We start from the raw sequence: 23,964 nt of genomic DNA, 5'->3' as shown, positions 1-23,964 counted from the left end.
GTGGCAAGGTTGGCGATTATTTGGAGATGGATACCGAATCTTTCTGTCAGCCTCCTGCTCATCAATCGTTACAGTAGTAACTGCAGAGTCCACTCTAGGTACTCTTAGCGCTGGGCCACTGCAGTTGGCGGTATGTCATAGGCTTGGAGCCCAAGGGCCCTTCACCAGCCCATCTCTACCTAATTCGATCATTCACGGATCACAGCCGCAGGCACCGTATAATCACCGCTGCAATCTGAAGTAACCAGGCCACCGATCTGTCGTTGCCCACAACTCATCCTTTTACAATTCCTAACCATAGGCGCATGTCCGTCGCCTGTGCTTGTCCATCGCTATCGAACCTCCTCCCTTACCCAACTCATCTCCCCGCGCGCATGTCCTGATCAACGACTTCCTCCAGGATGGTGAGTCTCCGCGCTATCACTATATCGCACCTTGAGACATACTCACATTCCACTCCCAGGGTCAAACAAAACGCCGTGATGGCAAGTCATCTCGCCCTCCCAAATCCTCACTCTTCGGGGGTGGCAAGTCCAGAGAGGGAGAATCCGGGCAACCCCAGATCAAAAAGGCGGCATTCGAGATCACCAAGAAGAAGGAAGTGGGAGTTTCAGATCTCACCCTGCTGAGCAAGGTGTCCAACGAAGCCATCAACGAAAACCTGAAGAAGCGCTTCGAACATGGCGAAATCTACACCTATATCGGCCATGTGTTGGTCTCCGTCAACCCGTTTAGAGATCTGGGAATCTACACCGATCAAGTGCTGGAGTCGTATCGAGGTCGGAATCGACTCGAGGTCCCCCCGCATGTCTTCGCGGTCGCGGAATCGTCGTATTACAACATGAAAGCATACAAAGACAACCAATGTGTCATCATCTCGGGCGAGTCAGGTGCAGGCAAAACCGAAGCTGCCAAACGGCTTATGCAGTACATCGCCAGTGTTTCCGGCGGCACCGACTCGAGAATCCAGCGAACTAAAGATATGGTCCTCGCCACCAATCCTCTTCTTGAATCCTTCGGCAACGCTAAAACACTCCGAAATAACAACTCGTCCCGGTTCGGAAAGTACCTGGAGCTGGAATTCAACGAAGGTGGTGAGCCGGTTGGGGCCAAAATCACAAATTACCTGTTGGAGAAGACACGAGTGGTCGGACAGATCACCAACGAGAGAAACTTCCACATCTTCTACCAATTCACCAAATCCGCGCCAAAGGAATACCGGGAGACATTCGGGGTCCAACCGCCTCAGTCCTACGTCTACACGAGCAAGTCCAAATGTTTCGACGTCCCCGGGATAGACGACACAAGCGAATTCAAGGATACACTTCAAGCCATGCAGATTATCGGTCTGTCGAAGCCTGAGCAGGACAACATCTTCCGGATGCTTTCGGCCATCTTATGGATTGGAAACATCACCTTCCGAGAGAACGACAATGGAGGAGTTGATATTGCAGACTCTTCCGTGGTGGACTTTGTGGCTTATTTGCTTGAAGTTGATCCGTCGCACGTTCACAAAGCTCTTACGGTGCGAATCGTCGAAACTTCCCGAGGTGGAGGGCGACGTGGATCGATCTACGAATCTCCTCTCAATCCAGTGCAAGCTGGCGCCGTCCGGGACGCTTTGGCGATGGCCATCTATTTCAACCTTTTCGATTGGATTGTTTCTCGAACAAATGCTTCCTTGAGGTCGCAAGGGCTCGTGAAGAACACAATCGGTATTCTCGACATCTACGGCTTTGAGATCTTCGAAAAGAACTCTTTTGAGCAGCTGTGTATCAATTATGTCAACGAGAAGCTGCAACAGATTTTCATCCAATTAACCCTCAAGGCTGAACAAGAAGAGTACGCGCGGGAACAGATCCAATGGACCCCCATCAAGTACTTTGATAACAAGGTTGTCTGTTCCCTGATTGAAGACAAAAGACCGCCCGGGGTGTTTGCCGCTCTGAACGATGCTTGTGCGACGGCACACGCAGACTCTACAGCTGCCGATCAGACCTTCGTCGGCCGTCTGAATTTCCTGTCCAGCAACCCCAACTTCGAAAACAGGCAGGGCCAGTTTATCATCAAGCACTATGCCGGTGATGTGAATTACCAGGTTGCTGGGATGACGGACAAGAACAAAGATCAGTTGCTGAAGGATCTTCTCAATTTGATCGGTGAGAGCTCGAACAGCTTTTTGCACGAGTTGTTCCCGAACCGCGTCGATCAGGACGACCGCCGTCGTCCTCCCACTGCGGGAGACAAGATCAAACAATCTGCGAATGAACTTGTGGAAACCTTGATGCGCGCACAACCATCCTATATTCGAACTATCAAGCCCAACGAGAACAAGTCGCCGAAAGAATACAACGACCACAACGTCATGCATCAGATCAAGTATCTCGGTCTTCAGGAGAACGTCCGCATTCGACGAGCAGGATTCGCATACCGGCAAACGTTCGACAAATTTGTGGAAAGGTTTGCTTTGTTGTCGCCTCGACTGTCTTATGCTGGAGAATACACCTATACTGGCGATGTGAGAACTGCGTCTGAGATCATCTTCAAGGACACGAGCATCCCAAAAGAAGAGTTCCAGATGGGTGTGTCCAAGGTATTCATCAAGACACCCGAAACCTTGTTTGGACTAGAACACATGCGCGACCGCTATTGGCACAATATGGCAGTCCGTATCCAGCGAGCTTGGAGAAACTATCTCCGCTACCGTGCCGAGGCTGCCACCCGAATCCAGCGGTTTTGGCGCAAATCCAAAGTGGGTGTCAAAGAGGTGGAATTCCGGGATCAAGGCCACCGATTACTGGCAGGCCGCAAAGAGCGTCGCAGATACAGTCTGCTTGGATCGAGGCGTTTCTTTGGTGACTATCTTGGGCTCAATATGCCAGGCGGGTCTGGTCGCGTGCTCAGAGACTCGATCAACCTTAGCTCTCAAGAGCGGGTTGTGTTCTCCTCTCGTTGCGATGTTCTGATCACCAAGTTCGGACGATCGTCGAAGCCGATGCCGCGGATCCTGGTTCTTACAAGCAAAGCAGTGTACATCGTCAATCAACTTCTGGTGAACAATCAGCTTCAAATCCAAGCGGAGAGAACAATCCCCATCGGCGCGGTCAAATACATTTCGACATCCAATCTGCGAGACGACTGGTTCGCCTTAGGGGTCGGATCACACTCGGAACCGGATCCTCTGATCAACTGTGTGTTCAAAACGGAATTCTTTCTCCAATTCAAGACCGTTGCCCCGGGTGGACTAGACCTCCGAATCTCCAGCAATATCGAGTACAACAAGAAGCCAGGCAAACCGGCCGTTGTCAAGGTTCAGAAAGATCCATCCATTCCTCGAGACGATATGTATAAATCTGGAGTGATCCACGTTCCTCCGGGAGAACCTCCCAACTCGGTCTCAAGACCGACGCCGCGTGGGAAGGCCGTCGCGCGACCTATCACCACAGGTAAATTACTTCGACCCGGCGGTCCAGGCAGCCAGCCCTCCAAAACAGCCACACGCAGACCTGTCCCGGCAGCAAGACCTGCCGCTCAGACTCCTCGTCCTGTACATACAGCCGTGACCACTGCACCCACATCACACGCCATGAATGGTCTATCATCATCATCCCACGCGCGAAACGACTCAACGTCGTCAACAAGTCACCGTGCAGCTCCTCCTCCTCCCCCGCCTCCCGCTCCTCCGGCGGCTGCTGCAGCTGTTCCCACGAAACCTCAAGCCAAAGTCAAATACGACTTCAACTCGCCCAACGCGAACGAATTATCGATCAAAGCGGGAGAAATCATAGAAATCGTCCAGAAAGAAGGAAATGGTAAGTTATTGGTCCACAACGTCTGCAGAAAACACATCCCACCCTCGCACTCTTCGCATTCTCTTTTGTACCCTCATCAAAATTGACGAGGTTGTGTTGTTTATTCGTGTTCAACCGAAAAGAACAGCTTTGAAGAACTAACATTCGTTTCTTTCAGGATGGTGGCTCTGCAAAAACCCGCACACCAACGCCCAAGGCTGGACTCCATCCGCCTATGTCGAAGAAATCGAACAATCTCGAACAGCTGCTCCTCCGCCTCCACCACCGCCTCCTCCGGCAGCAGGGCCTGCACGCACATTTCCTAATTCTACATCTGCTTCGACCCCGTCCGTCGTGGTCAACGGACACTCCAAACCCGCCACACCGCCCGTGGTAGCGAAACCCAAACCCAAACCGACGCCGCCCGCACCGCCGGCCAAAAGACCGGTGCCGGCGACGGGCAGGAAACCGACCGCCTCGCCCGCCCGGGATAGCGGGATGAGTCTCGGCACCAACAACAACCACGGCAGCGGGACGGACTCGGGCCGCGCCACGCCCAACAGTACCGGTGGGGCGAGTCTTGCTGAGGGTCTGGCCGAGGTGTTGCGAGCAAGACAAAGTGCTATGAGTGGCCGACATGAGAAGGATGAGGAGGAAGATTGGTAGAAAGACCAAGAATGAGAACGTTAGCTTTGGAAGAAGGAAGGATTGCTCAGGCGTCCTGTCCTGTCTTGTTGCCTCTTCTTATGCCGGCCTTTCTTTTTTTGTTCTTTTCGTTTTCCTTGGACTCCAGAACTCATTGGAGGAGTGGCGGCACAGATCAGATGCAGTTAGATGCAGTCAGATGCCGTTAGGCGAGGTGGGGTGAGATGAGATGCCGTGTTTCTCAGGTGGTCTTCTTTCTCAGGTATTGGCCGTGTGAATGAATGTCTTCTTTCGACGAAGGCATTGTTCGTCCCGGACGGTATGAGACCGGATGAGCTGCGAGATGCACGCTCGCTCGGTGAGACTGATTCCCGGGGCCGGGGCCGGGGCCGGGAAAGGAAAGGAAACCGGACAGGGTCAACACGGCCGTGAGATACTAGTAGTTTGAAGGATAGAGAACCAATTGAACCCAAGTGCGAATATCAGTTTCAGAGCATCCATATCACTACTCACCTCACCCAAAGGGCCAGTCCAGGAGACCTAGATTACCGGCTTTCTCCTGTCGCAGCATGAATCTGAACACTATTTGCTATGTTCTATTCGTCGACTCGTCTGCAGGGCTATACGAAATAGGCTAGAAGTTTATTAGCACGTATACAAGGCAAATCACCACAGGTTTATTTCATGTTCTTTTTTGGAAGTCATTCCCATTATTGTGTCTACTGTAGACGGAACTACGTACTACTATCATCATCTCTCAACGCCACACAGTCGCCATTTCTCATGTCCTCGATCAGTCTCGGTCTCACTCGCCAATCCATGCTAGGAACCTTGGTTCCGGTCCCTGTCCCTAATTCCAGACACTGAAGGTGTTAATTGTCTTGACTAGCTCGGTATGATCATTAGGCAGCGAGAATTCTCCGGTCGATGATGAAGCTCTGATTCTGATGAGACAGCAATTGTGATGCCGGATGTTGAAAGCACAAGCACGTCGTGACGCCACAGGTGAGGAGGGTAATTGGAATAGCACACTTGCTGAGAGATCTGGGGATTGAGAGCATGTTACGTTGGTCAGCAAATACCAGCAATTCTTGATGCCGGGCATCATGACATCTGCTGGATGTGGCTGGCTGTTCCCGGGAACTCAGGTCGATGGTGGCTCAACCTGGGTGATGTTGACGTAGCTCTGTACCACATAAGGGGTGCCACGATCTATCAACAGAGTCCCGTTCGGCATGACCCATGAATTGTCGATGGTTCCGATGACAGTGGAGAGATTCGAAGCGTCACGAATACTGCCGTCGATCATTTCCTGGCAGAAAGGGATGTTCCATTCGTTCAGGCAAGGGATTGGATGGCGAAAGATGCATTTGCAGTAGAAGTCGCACCAGGTAACGCCTGGGCTTCGCTCAGTAGAAGATCTCACCACCGTGGCGTTGGCTCGACAGAAGTAACCCATGTCAGCGGTCGAGCAAAAGCTTGGTCCTTCTGGGAGATGGCCACAGTCGAGCTGGTAGGTGTCGGAAGATTGATTGTGTGGTATGCCGCTGGCGGGAGCACTGATGTTCAACTGGACAATGTCGTTCTCGACTTTGAAGTGCTTCAGTGACGCCGACCGGTCTTCAATAGACATCTTGGGTTCATGAACAAACGGTCGCGGACAGCGACAATTGTCGGAGCACTGTTTCAAAACTTGAGAGTCATGCTGCAGATGGGAGAGGAGACCTTCTGGATCCGCGACGCACGAATACCCGTGTTCACTGCAGTGTTGGGTCAACAAATCGTCTTGGTGTCCACCAGCTGTCACGCAGTGCATATGCAGAAGCCCCAAGAGGCGTGGTGAGACATCGTGCTTCGCTGGAAGCCGAGTGAAGTCCAATGTGCCATTTGGATGGATGTAGGCATCTGACAGATTGCCGAGGATTGTTCCGTTGGGATGGAGAACGACGTTGCCCTGCATGGGACAAAGAGCGACATAGCCTTTGGTAGGAATGCATTGCTGGGTTGGATATTGATCGATGCAGTGGCAGATCTTATCGCAGACCCAATCGGCTTCGTCATGATCGTGTACAATAAGAGCTTGATGGCAGCGGTAACTGATCGGCGCCGACCCGCAGGTCAAGGTATGCTGTCGGTTCGAGCACCAGAGAACCCAATGGTCCATGCTGACATCCTCGTCTCGCTTTGGCAGTGCTGGGGAAATATCCTCGATCTCCACGTCCTGGACGATCGTGTCCGATGGGATCTTTGGAGCATTTGTAGCGCCATTGTTTCCAGAAAAGTCGATGGTGGCATCCGGATGGATGATTGCATCAGCAAGGCGCCCAAGAACATCTCCAATGAGTGGTCCATTGACCTCGTAAGCATTGTTATCGTCAATATGGCAGCCGGTATGTTTGCTGCTTCGGGTGATGCATCGGTACATTGACTTGATGTTTGAACATTGGCAGATCTCACTACAGACTGAATCATGGCTCGTGAAAGTCATGTTCTGGTTGGCGCAGGAGTAACCGAAAGACGAGCCATGGCAAGTCCGAGTATGATGCGGATTGTAACATAACAGGGCCCAATTGTCAGAGGTGTCGTCTGCTTCTCTGGTGACGATTGTTGAAGCGGTGAAATCAATGGTGCCATTGGGATGAACCACGGCGTCTGAAACGTTACCAAGAGGCTGGCCCTCATCATCGTATACCATATCGCCATTGACAGAACAAGTGACACCGAGGAACGGGCTGAGTATGCACTTAGGCTTCGGATTCAAGTCAACGCATTCACAGGTCTGCTCGCAGAGCGTGACTTCTTTGCCAGAATTGCGCAACGCACCATTCGAGGTGCAATAGTATCCATAAGCGTGCTTCAGGCAAAGGTTGGTCCAGGCCTGGTTCTGCCCACAGACCAGTGCATAAGAGTGTGCCGCCGCTAAAGAATCACGCTTTGCAGTTGCAGGAACGGACTCGAGGGCGTTGCCTACCGGGTCAGGAACTTTGCTCGTTTCCTGCTTAGCACTCGCGTGAGAGAAGTCCAAGGTACCATTAGGGAAAACTTGGGCATCTTCGACGCGGCCAAGAACAGTACCATTACCCGCAAGAGCAAGGCCGCCCAGGACTTTGCATGCGACCTCAAAAAGTCGGTCAACGCAACGGCGTGGAGCGAGGTTGACACATTCGCAAGCGTAGCCGCAGAATTTCACATACTTGCCTTTCCTCGCGACTGCGCCGGAGTCTTTGCAGTAGTACTCAAAGGGCTTCTTCGAGCAGAGCGAGGTGCTGGACTTGTCCTTGCATACCAGGGCAAAATTATGTACCACGCCGTCATCTCGCTTGGACAGGGCGTGAGAGAAGTCCAGCGTACCATTGGCATGAACCAAAGCTTCAGTTACAAGTCCGATCTTCTGACCATCGTCCTTGTAGACGACGCCATTCCTGGTGACACAAGTGACCACCTGCGGCTGGATGATGCAGCGTTGAGCTGGTTTGAGATTGATACATTCGCAAGCCACAGAGCAGAACAGTTCGGGGTCCGTGAAAGTGACTTTGCCATTGGAGTTGCAGCTATAGCTCAGAGGAGCCTTAGCACAGATGTCTGTCGCTTTCTTGTTGTCGCAGACCAAAGCGTAATCATGTAGTCCTTCGTCTGAGTCTCTCTGGGAAAGGTCCGGTGCGAGATCAGCCAAACCGTCTAGGTCACGTTCAGCGATGAGTTCTGGAGACTTGAGCAAGATATTCTTGAGTGGACCAGCGGGCTCAGCGATGAGAGTTGGCACAGGGTATCCTGTATGGAAAGAGGCGGTTGATGGCAGACTGGAGACAACTGAAGTGAGGCTCTTGTGAACAGGACCAGCGTTAATGAAACTTGTGAGTAGGCACAGAATGACGACGAGGTAGGAGACAGCGCCCGGAGGCCAGTCTGAAAGACGGGTCAGTCTCCTGCGCAAACCAACTTGAAAGCACGCAGGCGCAGGCATCATACCTTTCATCGCAGCCGTCATCATGCAGAGCGAGCCGCTGAGCAGCAGTTGCGGATCGAAACACACACACAAAACGAATGCAGCAAAAGGAGAGCACTGTTGCTGTTGTGAAAGAAAGTCTCGATAAAGGAGGAAGAGGTCTATGGACCAAGGACAATGCTGAAGAGTAGGTAGAGAAAGTGGGAGGGTTGGGTGCCAGCAAGAGAGGTGAAGATGGAGAGAAACAGGGAGAGATTTATAGCAAGCAGACAACTGCGCATCGTGGCTTCACCGGCCATATCTGTCACTCACTCTGCCATTCAGTGCTTTGGCTCACAGGCACCCCATCTATCTTCACTGTGTACAGTGTCGAGCACCACGCTCTTCCCTTGGCCGAAACAAGCAACGGTGACTTCTGTCCAGCAGCTCAAGAGCCATGGCTGAGGCATCAGTGACCATTGACTGATTTGGACTACCCGCGGGCAAGTCTGTTTTGTGCGGTAAGTGTAGCAGCTTTGATAGCGGTATCGATCCTCTGGAGCTGCATCATAACATCTTCATTTGTCCACTGTCCTTCCCGAATCTCTCCCGAATCTCCTTGCAGACTGCGCTGACAAACGTTCATTACCCATACACAGGGGAGCGGAGCAATAGTGCTCTCCAGCACCTTGATGCCACGACCATTGCAACATAACCCTTTTGCCACCGAGCGAGCCTACCTGGGTATTCTGTGCCCCTGAGCGCCTCCATGACTGCAAACACATTAGCTGATAATACTTCGATGACATGATGGCAAGCACGATCCGCCCCGTCCAGAACTCCGTCGTTTTTCACACTTTAAAGTTGGGCAAAGATCACAGGTTAAGGAGATGGGATGCTTTCATGGTTGAACAAGAAGTCATTGGTGGCATACCAGGTAGGCGGACAGCGATGTCCATAGCCAGGACCAAACACACCGTGCTTATACGCCGGCGGAGTAGCTAGCATCGACAACGCTCAAACTCAAGACAACACCCGCCAGGGCGGCATTGTGGCAGGAGAATAACACCAAGTCAGTCCAGAGACTATGCCACGGATGCGCCGCCACCTGGACAGCTCACAGCTGCTCTCTATCACGTTGAGCCAGGACCCAGGGGTCGCCAATAAGAACTTGAGATTTGGACTTGAAGAGCAAGCGGAGATATGGGACAACACGTTTCATCCGATCGAGCATAGCGCCAATATCCATGATATAAGTTGATATTTGTCCAATCGGAAAATAACAGACCAGGCCTTCCAATCAAATTCAATATCAAGTCTGGTATTTGGACAGTCTATTCTTCACAGTGGCATTGAAATAGCCAACACGCTTTCATAACTTCTATCTTCTGTGATCGTAACTTTGCTGTCGAGCAAATAGAATACAAAGGTTCGCTAAACGTCGGACCGATCCCTAGATATCAAACACAATAAGCCCAGATGAGCCACGCAAATGCTCATTTTGTCCAGCAAAACTTGGCCTGAAGATTCGAAAGGAGAACCCGAGTCAAGCTCATCTAAGCGACGATTGCTGTAGCATGAACAAGATGGCCGCGATAACAAAACGTACACCCTTACTCAAGCGCCATTCTGCCCAGTCCTGCGAGCTTCAAAGTCCTCGGCGTGCGTGGATGCTGGAGCCACGGCAGGAAAAGGTTCGGTCGGACCAGAAAGAGCAGAATTCATGCGCACAGCCTGAGAGCTGACATGACCAGACCTTGCGTCAATGGGCGAAAGTGGAGGGGCATGACCTTCCTCGGCTAGGGAGTCGCGGGGGAGATCGATGCTTCGTCCTGTACGATTGAACCGCTGCAGGAATCGATTCCGGTGCGTCTCTTGACTGCTGATCGAAGCTCGATGGGTCGCCACTGAAGCGGTCCGCTGACTGCCAGCGACGCTTTGTGTAGTCGATCTCCTCAAGATTCCACTCATCGTATGGGGCTGCTGATCACGAGACGTAGATCTTCCAGTGCTCTCGCGATCTTGAGACTCCGCAACTCGTCGTTCTTCCTCGATCCGGTTTGTTTGCCGGATCACCTCATCAAATTCCGGACGTCGTCGATCTTCATACACGTCAGATAACTGCTCTCCAGAGCTGACATCCTTCATTCCGAGCGAGAAATCGACTCGCTTCGCTAGACTGGACAGAGACTCGCCCCGAGGACGTCCAAGCTGGCCGGTGCTGGGTCGACGTCGCAAGATCGAGGGGTGATCCAAGGAGGTTCCGCTGATGGGTGTCTGGTGGATTGCTCCGCCGGTCATGCTCCCGCCTGGTGCGCCGCCATCCGGACCAGCCGCATTACCCAGCTGAACCAGAGGCGGAGCACCTGGAGGCAATTGCATGAAATATGGTACATCTGGCCTCCAACCAGCTTGATTGCGGCGGGGCCCTTCGATACCAAGATCTTGCATCGATACCATCAAGGCGCAGATGAATTTGTTTCTTCGCTGCAGACGAAGCAACTCGTTTTGCCAGTTGGATTTGTAGAAGAAGACCACGTTCAATGTCAACGAGTATGCTTCGTGAACCTCACGGAGTTCGGTCAAGATGTTGCCCTGGTACTCACGCTTTTCTGACCTGACGAATTCGAGAAGTGCGTTGCGCAAGCCTTCAATCTGTTCAAGAGTCGTGCCAAATCTGATCACAATCGGCACCGCTTCGGCGAGTCCACCTGTGCGCCGCATGTTGAGGATGAAAAGCGTGTTGAGGTAGGAGTTGGGTGCCTGCACAACATGTCCTTCCATCTTCTTGAACTCCGTGAAAAGAAGAGATATTTCCTTGACAAAATAATCGTCACCTTGGAGTGAAGCACCGGTGTTGCCGTAGATACTAACTCGATCTCCTACATCAAAAGGATGCTTGACGAAGACAAAGATGCAAGATTGGAGGAATTCCTGCGCGGTGGCGGAAAACAACCACGACAGGGCTAGAACAGCCGAGCCAGCAGAGGTGAGAACGCCAGCCGCCGAAGTCGATATGAGAGAGATTAGGACGAGGATGGTGATGACGGCGACGATGAAGAATAAAACATTATCCAACTTGCTGACCACAGAATCCAAATCTTTGAGAGAGGCGGTGATCGATTTCCGTTCTCGGCCAATTTCCACACACACAGCCTCAAGCTCTTCCATCGAGATGTCGCCATTCATGTCCTTGTCAAACATGCTGAAGGCTGCATCGGCTTCATCGTCGTTGTCAAACGCCGCTTTCAAGTCGTCTGACGCGACTGTCTCGCTTCCTTCACGGACAAATGTCCGATATAGACGGCGCGCCAGCACTTGAGAGCCAGTTGTGGTATTGAGAAGGGTCAAGACCACTTGTGACGGATGGCCACTTTTGGCGATACTCTTGCCCGTGAAGTCGCCCGCAACTGTTCCGGCCACATCACCCACTTTCGCGAAAGCTTTGTTGATGACATGCTGAGCTTGAGCTGCGTATTTGGCAGGCGTTCGGGCACCCGACCCTGGTCCTGTTGGTTTTTCCTCGAACTCTGTGTCTTCCATAGCGATTTGAGCCTTCGAGAAGATGTACAATTTCGTAAGACTGCCAATCTGGAACTTGTTGATCTCGATACGGTCGGCATAAGTTCGTAGGTGGAACGAAATCGCGATCAGCTGGATGATGATTTTTTCAATAAAGTTCAGAGTCATGCCCACGAAGACCGAAACGATGACCTTGTTGAGAACCACTTCCCAATGCTGCGTGTGTCGATTGCCATTGATGTGGTGATTTGTCATTGTAGGCAAGAACGAAATCTCAATACCAAGCCACCAGAAGAAGAGAGTGGCCGGGATCTCAAGCGCCTTGCCCAAGTCTCGCCACTTTTTAGCATTATTGGTGAACAGGCTGGCGATAAGCCCAAGAGGATAGGGGATCAGTCTGGCGGAGATTCGACCAGCCCACAGCGTCAGCCAGATGATTTCGAGCCAGACACCGAACCAGAGCAGCTCCACCCCTCCAACACTTGCGCGTTTCCCTGCCGGTAGTAGAGCTCCCATCAACACAGGGATCAACAAGAGAACTGTGACAGGAACAATGTAGGTGAAATAGCGAATCACAAAACTAGACTGGTGGATGTATTTGAAGAATCTCGCAACCTTGGTGCTAGGATTCTCCGGTGGCTTGTATATGGCAGTACGTTCGTGGATAGGATTTGTGGCGGTATCGAATTCGTCCAGTGGTTCTGGTACTCTGGAGCGCGTTCGATGTAGGTTTGTAGAGTCCCGTCCTGCGTCTGATGGCCGAGACTCCATAGACGTAAGCCTCTCGGCCTTTTGTAGCAGGATCTCATCGTCCAGACGGTAGGCCTCTTCCCTTGTTTGAGATGGAGATGGTCTGGAATCCTCGAAGTGCATATTGGGATCCCGACTTGTCTCAACCATCAAGCGCTGGTGTAGTAGCTTGCTGTCCACGCTTCCATCTTGTCTATCCTGGCCAACAGCAGTGCTGTCGTCGTCGGAGGATCGGTGAGACGGGGGAGCGATCTCCAAACGAGGCAGTTCCTGAGTTGGAGTGGTCATTGCCGGTTCGATCGAGACGAAACGAGGGCAACGTGGAAGGCGGAGACGTTCTCTTCTAGAGACCGATCTCGAAGTGGAATTGTGTGCCTTTAGAGCCAGCCAGCAGCTCTAGGATGGCAAAAGCGACAGTGTAAGCCTTTCAAAGAATGTTGACTGCTGAATAGGCACGGTGGAAATGAAGTCGCTAGATAATGGGAAAGGCCTATTATGACAACGAGTTGAGTCCAGCAGGACAGGACTCTGCAAACAAAGAGGATGAGGGCGAGGACGACGTGAGAGATGACAAAGACATGTATGCTAGTCGTGTGCTGAAAGGAACGAGGTGTGAGAAGGTCTGACACCGAAGCGCTGCTGGTTGCTGCATCTGGAGCGGCTCATAAGTATTTTTGCTGGATCCTCCGTTCCACCTCCACACGATTTGGGGCGCGTGTTGAGGAGTGATTCGCGCTCGTTAACTCCTACCAGGGTATGACGATTTCAGGGATGTTGTATGCATTTTTGGCCGATGACAGGGAAAGTTTGGTTTGCTAACTGGGTTGAGACCTCTCTGTATCGTGTTCAATCAACGGTGGGGAATGAGCCAAGGTTTGTTTGCGGCCTAAAGCCTTGCTAAGGGTGGGTAAAGGGGACCTTCCAAGCCCCGAAATCTTCGATAGGCATAACCTGTAAAGGGTAAAGAGATGCTCCTAAGGATCTTTAGGCCCACACTTAACCCTCGGGGCCCCTAAGGCCCCTAAACCTCCGTAGGCCGGCCAGTAACAAGTCCTCAGGCTGAGCAGCCCCAGAGGCGCCGCCCGTGCGCTCTGCCGTGTTCTGTGTGCTATATCTTCTAACTTCTACCCTGTAACTGCCCCTGGTGGGCCTGCTACGTAGCCGGAACTCCCTTTTCTCTGCTACCGCTGCGAGATTTGTGTAGGTCCCTACCAGCTGGGCGTATCAAGTTTTGGCCGGGCCGTTGTTTCAGAACAACCTCTCATCCTGCACATACACGGACATACCTCCGCTACAACCTCCACCAGCGGGGAATGAGGCAGTGTTCGCAGATTTGCTCCATTCGATCGAGTCCAAGTGGGACAACTCCTCTCTTGCATCATCGCTGATCAAGATATTCTTTCAGCAGAGACATCTACGTAGGTAGATACCTAGAGCTAGGTAGCTATCTCTGCGCAGGACATGTTCATCATCGTACCTCTCAATCTCAAGTTCCCTTATGCAGATGACGTGCAGTAAGCCAGCATCGCGTAGCCAGCGCCCCAACAACATTGCGTTTGAAGTCCCCTGAAGCCGAGTTTTCAATATCCCGTTGTTGCTGGCCAGTATTGACGACATGCCCCATGCAATGTGATCTCGGCTACTAGTGTACTGAAGAGAGAAACAATCATGTATCTGAATTGCAACGTCGTGCACATGATTCCGAGAGATACAGTATAGCGAAAACTGAGCTTGCATGTTTTTGACTTTCGGAAGCGGATATGATCCTGGTCGGAATGCTTGTGCACATCCAAGGTGTGCTATCTAGGGAGACGGCATCTTTTGATTATTTGATTGATTGAGTGAGTGATTTGCCCTGAGGATCGTCTCTCCTGCTCGCACGTTAAGGGTGTCAACTTCGGCTTGAAACACCGCCGCTGTCGACTGGCATGTCTTGACCGGCTGTGGCGCGCGCCAGGGTATTGTGTCAATCAGCGACACAACGGTCCGTTAAGAACACCAAGCATTAGCGAGAGGTATCACTTTCATGTGCTTTCCTTCTCGCCCTCCTCTTGTCCCATGATCTCTGTAGTGGCTCCTTCCACGGGGTTATGGCCGTGCAGGAGCTTACCGACAACTATAGCTGTCCGGCACGGCGTAGTTTGTGCGTGCAGTCGGTCTTCCTCAGGCAGACAGGAGCAGAGGTCGATAGCATACCAGAGAGCGAGGTGCAAATATTGGGCATATAGGCCTTGGGCAGATGCTGGTCAGGACCACTGCATTGTGGTATGGTGTCACTCTTGACATTCGTGGATTTTGGTCTCTGCAAAACACGTTGGTTTTACTCCTGTAGGTGAATGAGGTGCAGCGGCAGCTCCAGGTTCCGTGCGTAAGGTGGGTTGAACAAACACTTCGCGTCGTGAGTGACGAGGATCGCCTTGCTGCAAATGCAAAATTGTCAGGGAACAATCACGCCTCTACAACAAATAAGGACCGAACAGGAGCCCGATAGCATTCGTTCATCCCCTCAGATACCTGCATTCCAGCGAAGTATCTCGGAATTGATATGGCCATAGCAAGAGACAACGGCATTCAGGGCTCAAGGCCGCATCCCGGTGCCTAGTCGCATTGGAGTACCTGAAGGGATATTTGAGTGTCAAATAAACATTCTGAGATGCAGAAGGCTGCAGGTACGGAGTATACCTTGCACATTGAGGTACTAGTACTAGAGGTACTAGTATACAAGGACAAATACTAGGCAAGTTGTACCATGGAGTGCGCGTGTTGTTTTCGCGCAGTTAACTCTCAACATGGAAGTCAGAGTCCCTCTCGAACTCCGAGTCACGGGTCCCCTGAAAGCGCAGGCTTGGCGTGTGTTTTGGCTGCTCTCGACCACGCGCCAATCGCAGCATAACAGCCCAAACTTGAAAACAACTCCAACTTCAGCACACAACTCACCCCCTGCTTCTGTCCTGCACAGGTTCCAAGTCTTTCATCTTCTGTCACGTTCGCATCCTACACATCAACACCTCCCTTGGCTGCTCCAGAACCTGTCTGCCTCAGCGCAACTTGACCCGAAACCGCAGAATCAGCTCTTCAAACAGCAAAAAGCATCAAGATGCGTGGGGAAGTAAGTTGTTTATGGTTTTCGTGTCATGCCCCTCCTGAGGGAGTCAACAAATGACCCTACGGCGCTGTGGCCATCTCACAACTGTCTTCATGGCATGCTGACTTCTACAATAGGTCTGCCACCTGCATATCGGGCAGGCTGGCACCCAGCTCGGCAATGCTGCCTGGGAATTGTGAGTTGTTGACATCGCCCACCGCCATTTCCCATCTCGATTGCTAATCTTCCCTACAGGTATCTTCTCGAGCACGGCCTGAAGGCTGATGGTCGCCCTGACCCTGAAGCCAATGTCGGTGATCCCGGATCATTCGAGACCTTCTTCACGGAAACAAGCGGCAACAAGCATGTCCCTCGTTCCATCTTCGTCGACCTCGACCCCTCCCCAATCGACGAAATCCGAACTGGCAAATACAGACAACTTTTCCATCCTGAATTGTTGATCAGTGGCAAAGAAGACGCGGCGAACAACTATGCCCGAGGTCATTACACCGTCGGAAAGGAGCTGGTTGACGACGTTCTAGATAAGATCCGCCGCGTGGCAGGTACGGGACCGCGCTGCTGTTGAGGACCGAGAGGAGTGACTGACCCTGAGTAACAGACAACTGCTCATCATTGCAGGGCTTTTTGATTTTCCACTCTTTCGGTGGTGGTACTGGCTCTGGCTTTGGCGCTCTCCTCCTCGAGCGACTTTCCGTTGACTATGGCAAGAAGTCCAAGTTGGAGTTTGCCGTCTACCCTGCTCCGCAGGTGTCGTCGTCTGTTGTCGAACCCTACAATGCTGTCCTGTCGACGCACAGCACCATCGAACACGCTGACTGTACATTCCTGGTGGACAACGAAGCTGTCTACGACATCTGTCGCCGGAACCTGGATATCCCTCGACCGGACTATGAGCACTTGAACCGCCTGATTGCCCAGGTCGTTTCCTCCGTCACATCCTCTCTGCGCTTCGACGGGGCATTGAATGTCGACTTGAACGAATTCCAGACGAACTTGGTCCCGTATCCTCGTATTCACTATCCTTTGATCAGCTATGCCCCGGTTGTTTCTACAAAGCGCTCTTCCCATGAAAGCTTCAAGACCCAAGACCTGACACTGCAATGCTTCGAGCCTCATAACCAGATGGTCGTCTGTAATCCCCACAATGGCAAATACATGGCTGTCGCACTTCTCTACCGTGGTGACGTCGTCCCTCGCGACGCAAACGCCGCTATTGCTTCTCTGAAAGCCAAATCCAGCTTCCACTTGGTTGACTGGTGTCCTACTGGTTTCAAGGTTGGAATCAACTATCAACCACGTAAGCTTCTATGACCGACTATCTCCTGATTACCATGCTGACCCCGATTCTAGCTATGCCTGTTCCAGGAGGAGAACTCGCCAAAGTCGACCGATCCGTCAGCATGCTCTCCAACACTACCGCAATTGCCGAGGCTTGGAGCCGACTTGACCACAAGTTTGATCTCATGTACTCCAAACGCGCCTTTGTCCACTGGTATGTTGGTGAGGGTATGGAGGAGGGTGAATTTTCCGAGGCCAGAGAAGACCTTGCTGCACTGGAAAAGGATTATGAGGAAGTTGCAAGCGACAGCCTGGAAATCGAAGACGATGGTGCTGAGTACTAAACAAGCCATGAGCCAGAGATTGATATGATTGAGTCGAGCAAGATTGCGCAAGTTGTCTTTGAACTGATGGATCAGGCATCCTGACAGTGGCGTTTGTTTGTCACTGAGTGCCAGCTGGGGCATTGGATCCGAATTCACCTTCAGCGGACAGACAGAAGAGCAGCTGTTGCGTGAGCGGATGGAAGCAGGATGACTGAACATGACAGCACGACCCCCCTATGCAGAAATTGAGTAATACAAGCTTTGAATCCATCCTGGGAATAAGTAACTCTTCTCAGAGCCCACATCCTGTAGGCGCGCTCCAGTATATCGCCATGAGATTGCTGTTCCAAACTTACTCCATCGTTCTCTCAATAACACGTAGTAAGCAATCTTCAGCCTTGCGCGCGAAATATGACCACGTGACAGCCTTCCGGGGATGATTTTTCCGCAGTCGTCATGATTGGCTCCGACCTCTCCTGACGAGGGCGTCATATGAGGGACTTGGACTGCAGTGTACTCTGTACCACAAGCAGCATCATGAAACGGTCTACCCTGTATTGACGACAGAAGTTGCTTCTCGATCACGAGAATTGAATAGCGGCCACGACCACACTCCTAAGTTGACCCTCATGGGCCCGTGTGCACCTTCGAGTGCAATCGTCCTGTCCTACCATGGACGCCCAACGGCGGCCGACGCCCTCCCGCACACGCTCGTCTACTGATCCGAGCCGGCCCGGCGTCTCGATGACGGAGCCTCAGAGCGTGGGAGCCAGTGTCGCAGGGAATAGGCCGAGTCATGTGCGCTCGAAATCCTTTCTCTCGCCGGCAGACCCGAAGCCTCGAAGCGCAGTGACGCTCCCCGCAGCGAGCGCCCTCGAAAAGACCGCAGAGAAACTCCCACGCATCCATCTGCCGGGCTCATCGCACCGACACAGCCAACGCCACTCCTACTCCCACTCTCGATCGCCATTGAACCAACACGATGAAGCGCCATCGCACAAGCACCACCGGCCAACACAGAGCGACGTACAGGCACGGCCAAAGCTGACCCAGCGTCAACAATCGAAAGAGGCAATGTCCAATCTACCTCATCTCGTGGCGGGATTGAATGCGGAACGAGAAAAGCGTCTGCAAGGGCCCTCCGCCTCCCGGCCAGGACAACAACCGCAACAACAACCGCAACAGCAGCAGCAGCAGCAGCAACAACAGCAACAAGCCTTTGGCCCTTCCGGGACCACCAGCAATGACTACAACGAAGGAGGACGCTACGACCCGCAGCAGCGGGCAGCCTCTGACCCAAGCCGGCCTACTCCCCGACCCAAGACGTCGTTCGAAATGGCCCTCGAGCGTGGCGACGAGTTACGCATCGCCCGCCGCCTACACGTGAAGAAGGCGGACATTCTGAAGCGAGACGCGGAGATCGCAGCGGCGGAGGAAGAAATGCGCGCACGCGTTGCCAGCATCACGGCCAAAGGCGTCGAGATCACCCGCCGGCTGGACTACGGCTACTACAATCTCCTCGAGACGGTGGGCAGCCTGGTCGCCATCATCACCAGCTTCCAAGCCCTCAGCAAGCAGAGCGAGCAGCTCACTGTGAACTTCGACAAGGAAACGCACCGACTTGACGCGGACACGAGGGAGCGAGTCGAGAGATTCAAGACCGATTTCGAGACTCGAGACCAGAAAGCCCAGGCCCTCGTCGAGCGCGGCCAAAGAGCCGGCGCCAAGGCCGAGGACCTGAGTGCCCGGCTCGAGAATGCCCGGCTCATCGTGCAGAACTGGGAAAAGCGCGAAGACCAGGTCAAGAAGGTCTGGGGCCGCGTGTTTGGCGTCGTTTGGTGGACGTCCATCACTGTCGTCGTCCTCGTGGTCGCCCTGGTGCTGGGCAGGGAGTGGTGGTTTCGCGGAGACCCCGTCAAAGCCGGCCTGCACGCACACAGCGAAGGCAGTTGGAACCGCTCGCTACGCCTCGGTGGGAATGGTCCGGACTCCGTTGCGGCGCGAAATCAGAGGCTTTTACTGGAGCCGGACCCGGATGGAAAGGAAAGCCCTCCCAAAGTGCCCGAGGATGTGAGGCGGCTTTTGCTCGATATCGTGGAGAAGAACCGCCGCTGCAAGCTCGTGCTTCCTGCTGTGCCGAAAGAGATTGTTCGCGGGTGCCCCGAGGCCGAGGAGTGCGTGAAGACCGCACACGGATTGACAGGGTCGACAAAAAGCGGAAAGACAATGCCGTTCTCCCTTCCTTTCCCATTGCCGTCTTTCCTCTCGTGGGATAGGGCCGGGTCTGGTGATCAAAGGACCGAAGATCCTAGATTGAGGATGCTGGATGAGTTATAGTACCGCCTGTGGTGGCTCATGCACACTGGACATTCATCACTCGGCCACGAACAACCCGTAAGAAATGTGCGTGAGTAAGTCAGCACAGGTTTGACCATGAAGCTTGCGGAGGTTGACGGGCAGAGTCATATCAGTTTTTACTGGAACGTTTAAAGATACCCCCCTTTGTTATAGATTGATCTATTTTAGTTCGAAGACATTTCTACAGCGTGTATTATGACAATATTGGCCAGTAACAAGAACTATAGCCCAACGCCCTTTCTGTCTGCATTATCCCTTATTCGTCTTCCGCTTCCGCCCAGAGATGTAATGCCCTGAAAAGCAGATATCCGTCGCCTATCCATTCCAGCTTCAGATTCTCTTTCTATTTGACAGCGAGATGATGGCGTTATCGGTGCATGCAATTCCTGACCAGCGTCCTGAAGTCCTGTATATGGGATGGACGGCCGTACTTGAGTGATCCCGACCTCTAATGCCTCGGACATTGTCGGATGTGGCCGTCACCCAGAGACCGTACGTCGTCAGCCCTAGCAAGCAGTCTAGCTGCGAATCGCTGAGGATGTCGCGGGGCACATTACTTCCCGGTTCGCCTTCTATAGGGGACGAGGAGAACGTATGAAGCTGGACCGAGCTTTTCCTTGCAGTGGTCCATCTCAAATGGACCCAGATATTCTGGACCTGTGCCGTTGGGACGAGATTCTGGGTCAGATGGCGGTTGAAGGCTGGGGAGGATGTACCGTTCTCTGAGATCCGCGCTTTCAAGGCGGAGCGCGAAAGGGGCGACAAGAAGCCTTCCTCTAGACATCTCTGATGAGGATGGCTTCCAAACGTCTCGTAAGTCGCAGTCTAGAAAACGACAGATCTTTCTTCAACTGTGTAAGGCAGGGCGAGGATGAATCAGGAGCCGGGAAGACGGGTAGAGAGATTGCGTCTGTCCAACCTCAGCATTCATTCCATTGCTCTATCTCTTCGGCAATGGTCCATTGGCAGCGTTGACACCATTGGAGATCTTTGGTCCAACCACAGCCTTCTCCAGAGCCTGCAGCACGTCCTTCTTTAAGTCGTCGGCGTCCTCAACACCGCAACTCAATCTGACAAGATCATCGAAGACTCCAATAGCCTCGCGCTGTTCCTTGGGAATGCCAGCATGGGTCATCGCACTGGGGACCTCGCAGAGACTTTCAACACCGCCTAGACTTTCTGCCAGAGTGAAGATCCTGGTTTGCTGGCAGAACCGTTCAGCAGCAGCGTGTCCGCCCTTTAGTCTGAAACTGAGCATACCGCCGCCTAGTCCCTCTCGGTGTTGTTTGATGGCAATGGCCCTCTGCTTATGGGAGTCGAGACCAGGATAGTTGACCGCAATGACATGAGGTGACGCTTCGAGAGCTTTGGCAACAGTAAGGGCGTTCTTGCTTGCCTCGCGAGCGCGGAGATGCAGTGTTTTCAGACCGCGATGGGCGAGCCAGCAGTCGAATGGAGAAGGAACCGCTCCGATTGCGTTCTGTAAGAACGACAATCGTTCTTTGAGCTCGTCCGAGTTGAACGCCGCAACGCCCATCACCACATCGGAGTGCCCGTTGATGTATTTTGTCACGGAGTGGACCACGATGTCGGCGCCATGATCAAGAGGATTCTGCACGTATGGGGACAGGAATGTGTTGTCGACGACCACCAAGATGCCATGCCGATGGGCAACGGTAGCCACGTTTCGAATATCAACCAGACTCAAGGTCGGGTTTGACGGGCTTTCAATCCAAATGAGTTTTGTTTGTTCCCGAATCAACTCTTCAACGTCCAGCTCTATTGAGGGGGAGAAAGTCACTTCGACTCCGTGCGCAAGGGCGACTTTTGTAAAGTATCGATGGGTTCCGCCATAGACGTCCGACACGGAAATCACATGTGAGCCAGCGGCCAAGGACTGGAGGATCGTCGCGGTCGTCGCGGAGCCTGAAGCGAATGCCAGGGCGTATCGGGCATGTTCGAGCGCAGCGACCGCATCTTCAAAGTTGTCGCGGTTCGGGTTCGAACTGCGGCTGTACTCGTACTGTCCGATCGGCTTGCCGACAGCGGTTTGAGCGAATGTAGTGGACAAGGAGATAGGTTCGATGACTGCGCCCGTTGTGGGATCATGAGGTGATCCTGCGTGGACGGCGAGCGTGCCAAACTTGTGGACTGGAGACGGAGCGCGGGCAGGGGTGTCGATGCCGCCGTCTTCGTTGGTCAGGATGCGCTCGTTCGGGCGTAGAGGCCGCGGGGAATGAGGACTTGATACAGTCATGCTGAGTAGAGTATCTAGAGGAGGATAGCAGCGCTGAGCAATAGTACGAGAGCGGTCGAGTGTTCGTGAGATCTGTGATGGCGGAACGGCACCGGGGCTTACGGGAATAATACAAGAAAGGACGAAGACGACGCAAGACCGGAGCTGATCCAGAAGATATTATGAGGGATTCTAGGGTTCGTGATGAGCAACACCAGTAGGAGTCTGTTACCAATCCATCTGAAAAAGAATCTGATGGTATGGCGATGGAAGTGAAACCATGAAACAGCAATAATGACGTGCTTTCTAAGATGCCTTCAGTGTCAGGCATCTCTCTCTCTCTCTATCTCTCTTTGTCACTACGGAAAACGTCTGCCGCCCTGATTGGCTTCAATTGAAGGGAGAGTTCTATTTTCTCATTGTTTCCTTGACTTGTATTTGCATTTTGTAAAGGTTCTGCGCGCATCCAAGGGGCGCAGTTTGTTGCTCACTGCATGGCACAACGCATGCTGGTGTTGAATGATACCCGAAATCTTGCTGTGGCTCTTCACCTCGAGATGTTCAGCAGTCGTACGCACTACCACAAGCCTCCACGTCCATCGTCCTCGATCTGATGTTGACCCTCTGTTCCTCTGTTCGGCCTCTCTTGCAGCCTTGCAATCTCCAGCCGTCAGCATACTAGAACGGGCCTTCCTGCAGCGAACGATTTGCTTTCCTGCCATGATCGTAGTGCCTGGCCACCGGATAGACCAGGTCGGAGCCGTGTGCTGCGTAAAGCCGTGGTCTCGTGGGACCGAAGGACTGGCAGGTCACGGTGGGATTCGTAGCAGTTCAGGCAGCGCAGGAAAAGTTGGCTGCTGGGCGTGTAAGAGGGTATTGTGAGGCAGACTTTTATCCTGTCTGGCTTCCTGAAGACACTTTCACCACCATTCGACACCTCCCAGTCCGGCCTCAGCCATCGAAGCCTGTCAAGGTTAGAATACTCCCCAACCGATGAGACATGCCAACCCATACCTCAATAGCATAAGGGACCTTGCGCTCCGTCTGCTTTTCAGCCTCGCCATTCGCGCTGGGCCCTTTCGGCGCTTGATCATGCCATTTCTCTGCCTCGACCCGGAGATTGACAACAGTCCCTTGATCAAACCAGAGCTCGGATTCTTCTGTCTTCCACACCCATGTCTGCTCGCCCTCGTCGCTATTGATGTATCAGTATACGCCCGCCGTATTGACTACCATTGAGGCTTTATAGACTGTACTCACAAAACACAGCCCTCGAAAAGCATGGTTTGGGGTACGAAGATATCTTCGAAGAATCGCGTAGTAACCGCTTGATGTTAGACTGACTCCGTGAAGAATGATAGTCTTGCTCACTTTGAATGCCTGTAGGCGTGCACTTCTGCACAGTACCGGTAATGATCTCGCCCTTGAACGGCCGGAAGACAATCATTCGAAACCGAACTGCAGCGCGTGAGCATATTCAGCCGCAACCTCGTTGGACCTATCCATCATACCATTGACGTTGGCATTGCCTGTGCCATTCCCGATCAAGCCATCTGAAGCCTTGAGGAGGTCGTACATGCAAATACAGAGTCCGATCTTCTGCACAACCTGTGATCGCTATCAGATATGCTCCAGACCAGCATGTCGACCTAAGTGCGGACCTTGTTGGAGTACTTCTCATTGATCCTGTCCTCAAGATCCTGTCTGGTTATCTGGTTGTTGAGAAATCCATATGGGGGAATCTGAACAAGATCCTCGAAAGTAGACTACCAGGTCAGTAACGAGGCAAGACAAACGAGAAAAAGCCATACAAGTATGAACATGGTGTTATCCAATTTGTGGGGTTTGAGGAGTTGACGCTGGCAACAATGGTATACGCATGATACTATGCCGTTTCAGAGCCCGTTGGCACGATATATTGAGTTTGTGAGAGGATGGTCGCTTTGATACAAAAGATTCGGAATAGAATCCCAAGTGAAGATTTACGGTGGATCTGCTTAAGGTAAGCAGCGAAGCAGGAAAAAGTC

General features: G+C 52.6%; 7 protein-coding genes across 7 annotated transcripts; 3 read left to right on the top strand and 4 right to left on the bottom strand.

The window, feature by feature from the left end:
* Positions 1 to 401: 401 nt before the first annotated feature.
* On the top strand, positions 402 to 4,457 carry A1O1_05387 (myosin-1; the record flags this gene model as incomplete). Its single annotated transcript, XM_007726273.1, has 3 exons — positions 402 to 404; positions 464 to 3,812; positions 3,970 to 4,457. The coding sequence occupies 3 exons, from the start codon at positions 402 to 404 to the stop codon at positions 4,455 to 4,457; spliced, it is 3,840 nt and encodes a 1,279-aa protein (XP_007724463.1).
* Positions 4,458 to 5,580: 1,123 nt separating this feature from the next.
* On the bottom strand, positions 5,581 to 8,412 carry A1O1_05386 (uncharacterized protein; the record flags this gene model as incomplete). Its single annotated transcript, XM_007726272.1, has 2 exons — positions 5,581 to 8,342; positions 8,406 to 8,412. The coding sequence occupies 2 exons, from the start codon at positions 8,410 to 8,412 to the stop codon at positions 5,581 to 5,583; spliced, it is 2,769 nt and encodes a 922-aa protein (XP_007724462.1).
* Positions 8,413 to 9,978: 1,566 nt separating this feature from the next.
* On the bottom strand, positions 9,979 to 12,921 carry A1O1_05385 (uncharacterized protein; the record flags this gene model as incomplete). Its single annotated transcript, XM_007726271.1, has 1 exon — positions 9,979 to 12,921. The coding sequence occupies one exon, from the start codon at positions 12,919 to 12,921 to the stop codon at positions 9,979 to 9,981; it is 2,943 nt and encodes a 980-aa protein (XP_007724461.1).
* Positions 12,922 to 15,730: 2,809 nt separating this feature from the next.
* A1O1_05384 (tubulin alpha-2 chain) lies at positions 15,731 to 17,361 on the top strand (the record flags this gene model as incomplete). Its single annotated transcript, XM_007726270.1, has 5 exons — positions 15,731 to 15,742; positions 15,856 to 15,914; positions 15,974 to 16,281; positions 16,332 to 17,036; positions 17,090 to 17,361. The coding sequence occupies 5 exons, from the start codon at positions 15,731 to 15,733 to the stop codon at positions 17,359 to 17,361; spliced, it is 1,356 nt and encodes a 451-aa protein (XP_007724460.1).
* Positions 17,362 to 18,015: 654 nt separating this feature from the next.
* Positions 18,016 to 19,680, top strand: A1O1_05383 (uncharacterized protein; the record flags this gene model as incomplete). The annotated part of the gene is made up of 1 exon (XM_007726269.1): positions 18,016 to 19,680. One exon carries the CDS (start codon positions 18,016 to 18,018, stop codon positions 19,678 to 19,680), a length of 1,665 nt encoding a protein of 554 aa, XP_007724459.1.
* A 961-nt stretch (positions 19,681 to 20,641) lies between these two features.
* Positions 20,642 to 21,958, bottom strand: A1O1_05382 (cystathionine gamma-lyase; the record flags this gene model as incomplete). Its single annotated transcript, XM_007726268.1, has 1 exon — positions 20,642 to 21,958. One exon carries the CDS (start codon positions 21,956 to 21,958, stop codon positions 20,642 to 20,644), a length of 1,317 nt encoding a protein of 438 aa, XP_007724458.1.
* An 899-nt stretch (positions 21,959 to 22,857) lies between these two features.
* A1O1_05381 (DNA-directed RNA polymerase III subunit RPC8) lies at positions 22,858 to 23,515 on the bottom strand (the record flags this gene model as incomplete). Its single annotated transcript, XM_007726267.1, has 5 exons — positions 22,858 to 22,902; positions 22,952 to 23,132; positions 23,198 to 23,264; positions 23,309 to 23,395; positions 23,449 to 23,515. 5 exons carry the CDS (start codon positions 23,513 to 23,515, stop codon positions 22,858 to 22,860), a joined length of 447 nt encoding a protein of 148 aa, XP_007724457.1.
* Between the last annotated feature and the right edge of the window lie 449 nt (positions 23,516 to 23,964).

This window comes from Capronia coronata (genome assembly GCF_000585585.1).
Source record: "Capronia coronata CBS 617.96 chromosome Unknown acBCG-supercont1.4, whole genome shotgun sequence".
Classification (NCBI taxonomy): Eukaryota; Fungi; Ascomycota; class Eurotiomycetes; order Chaetothyriales; family Herpotrichiellaceae; genus Capronia; species Capronia coronata.
Note: the sequence above shows the minus strand (reverse complement) of the source record. Positions and strands in the feature narration are given on the sequence as shown.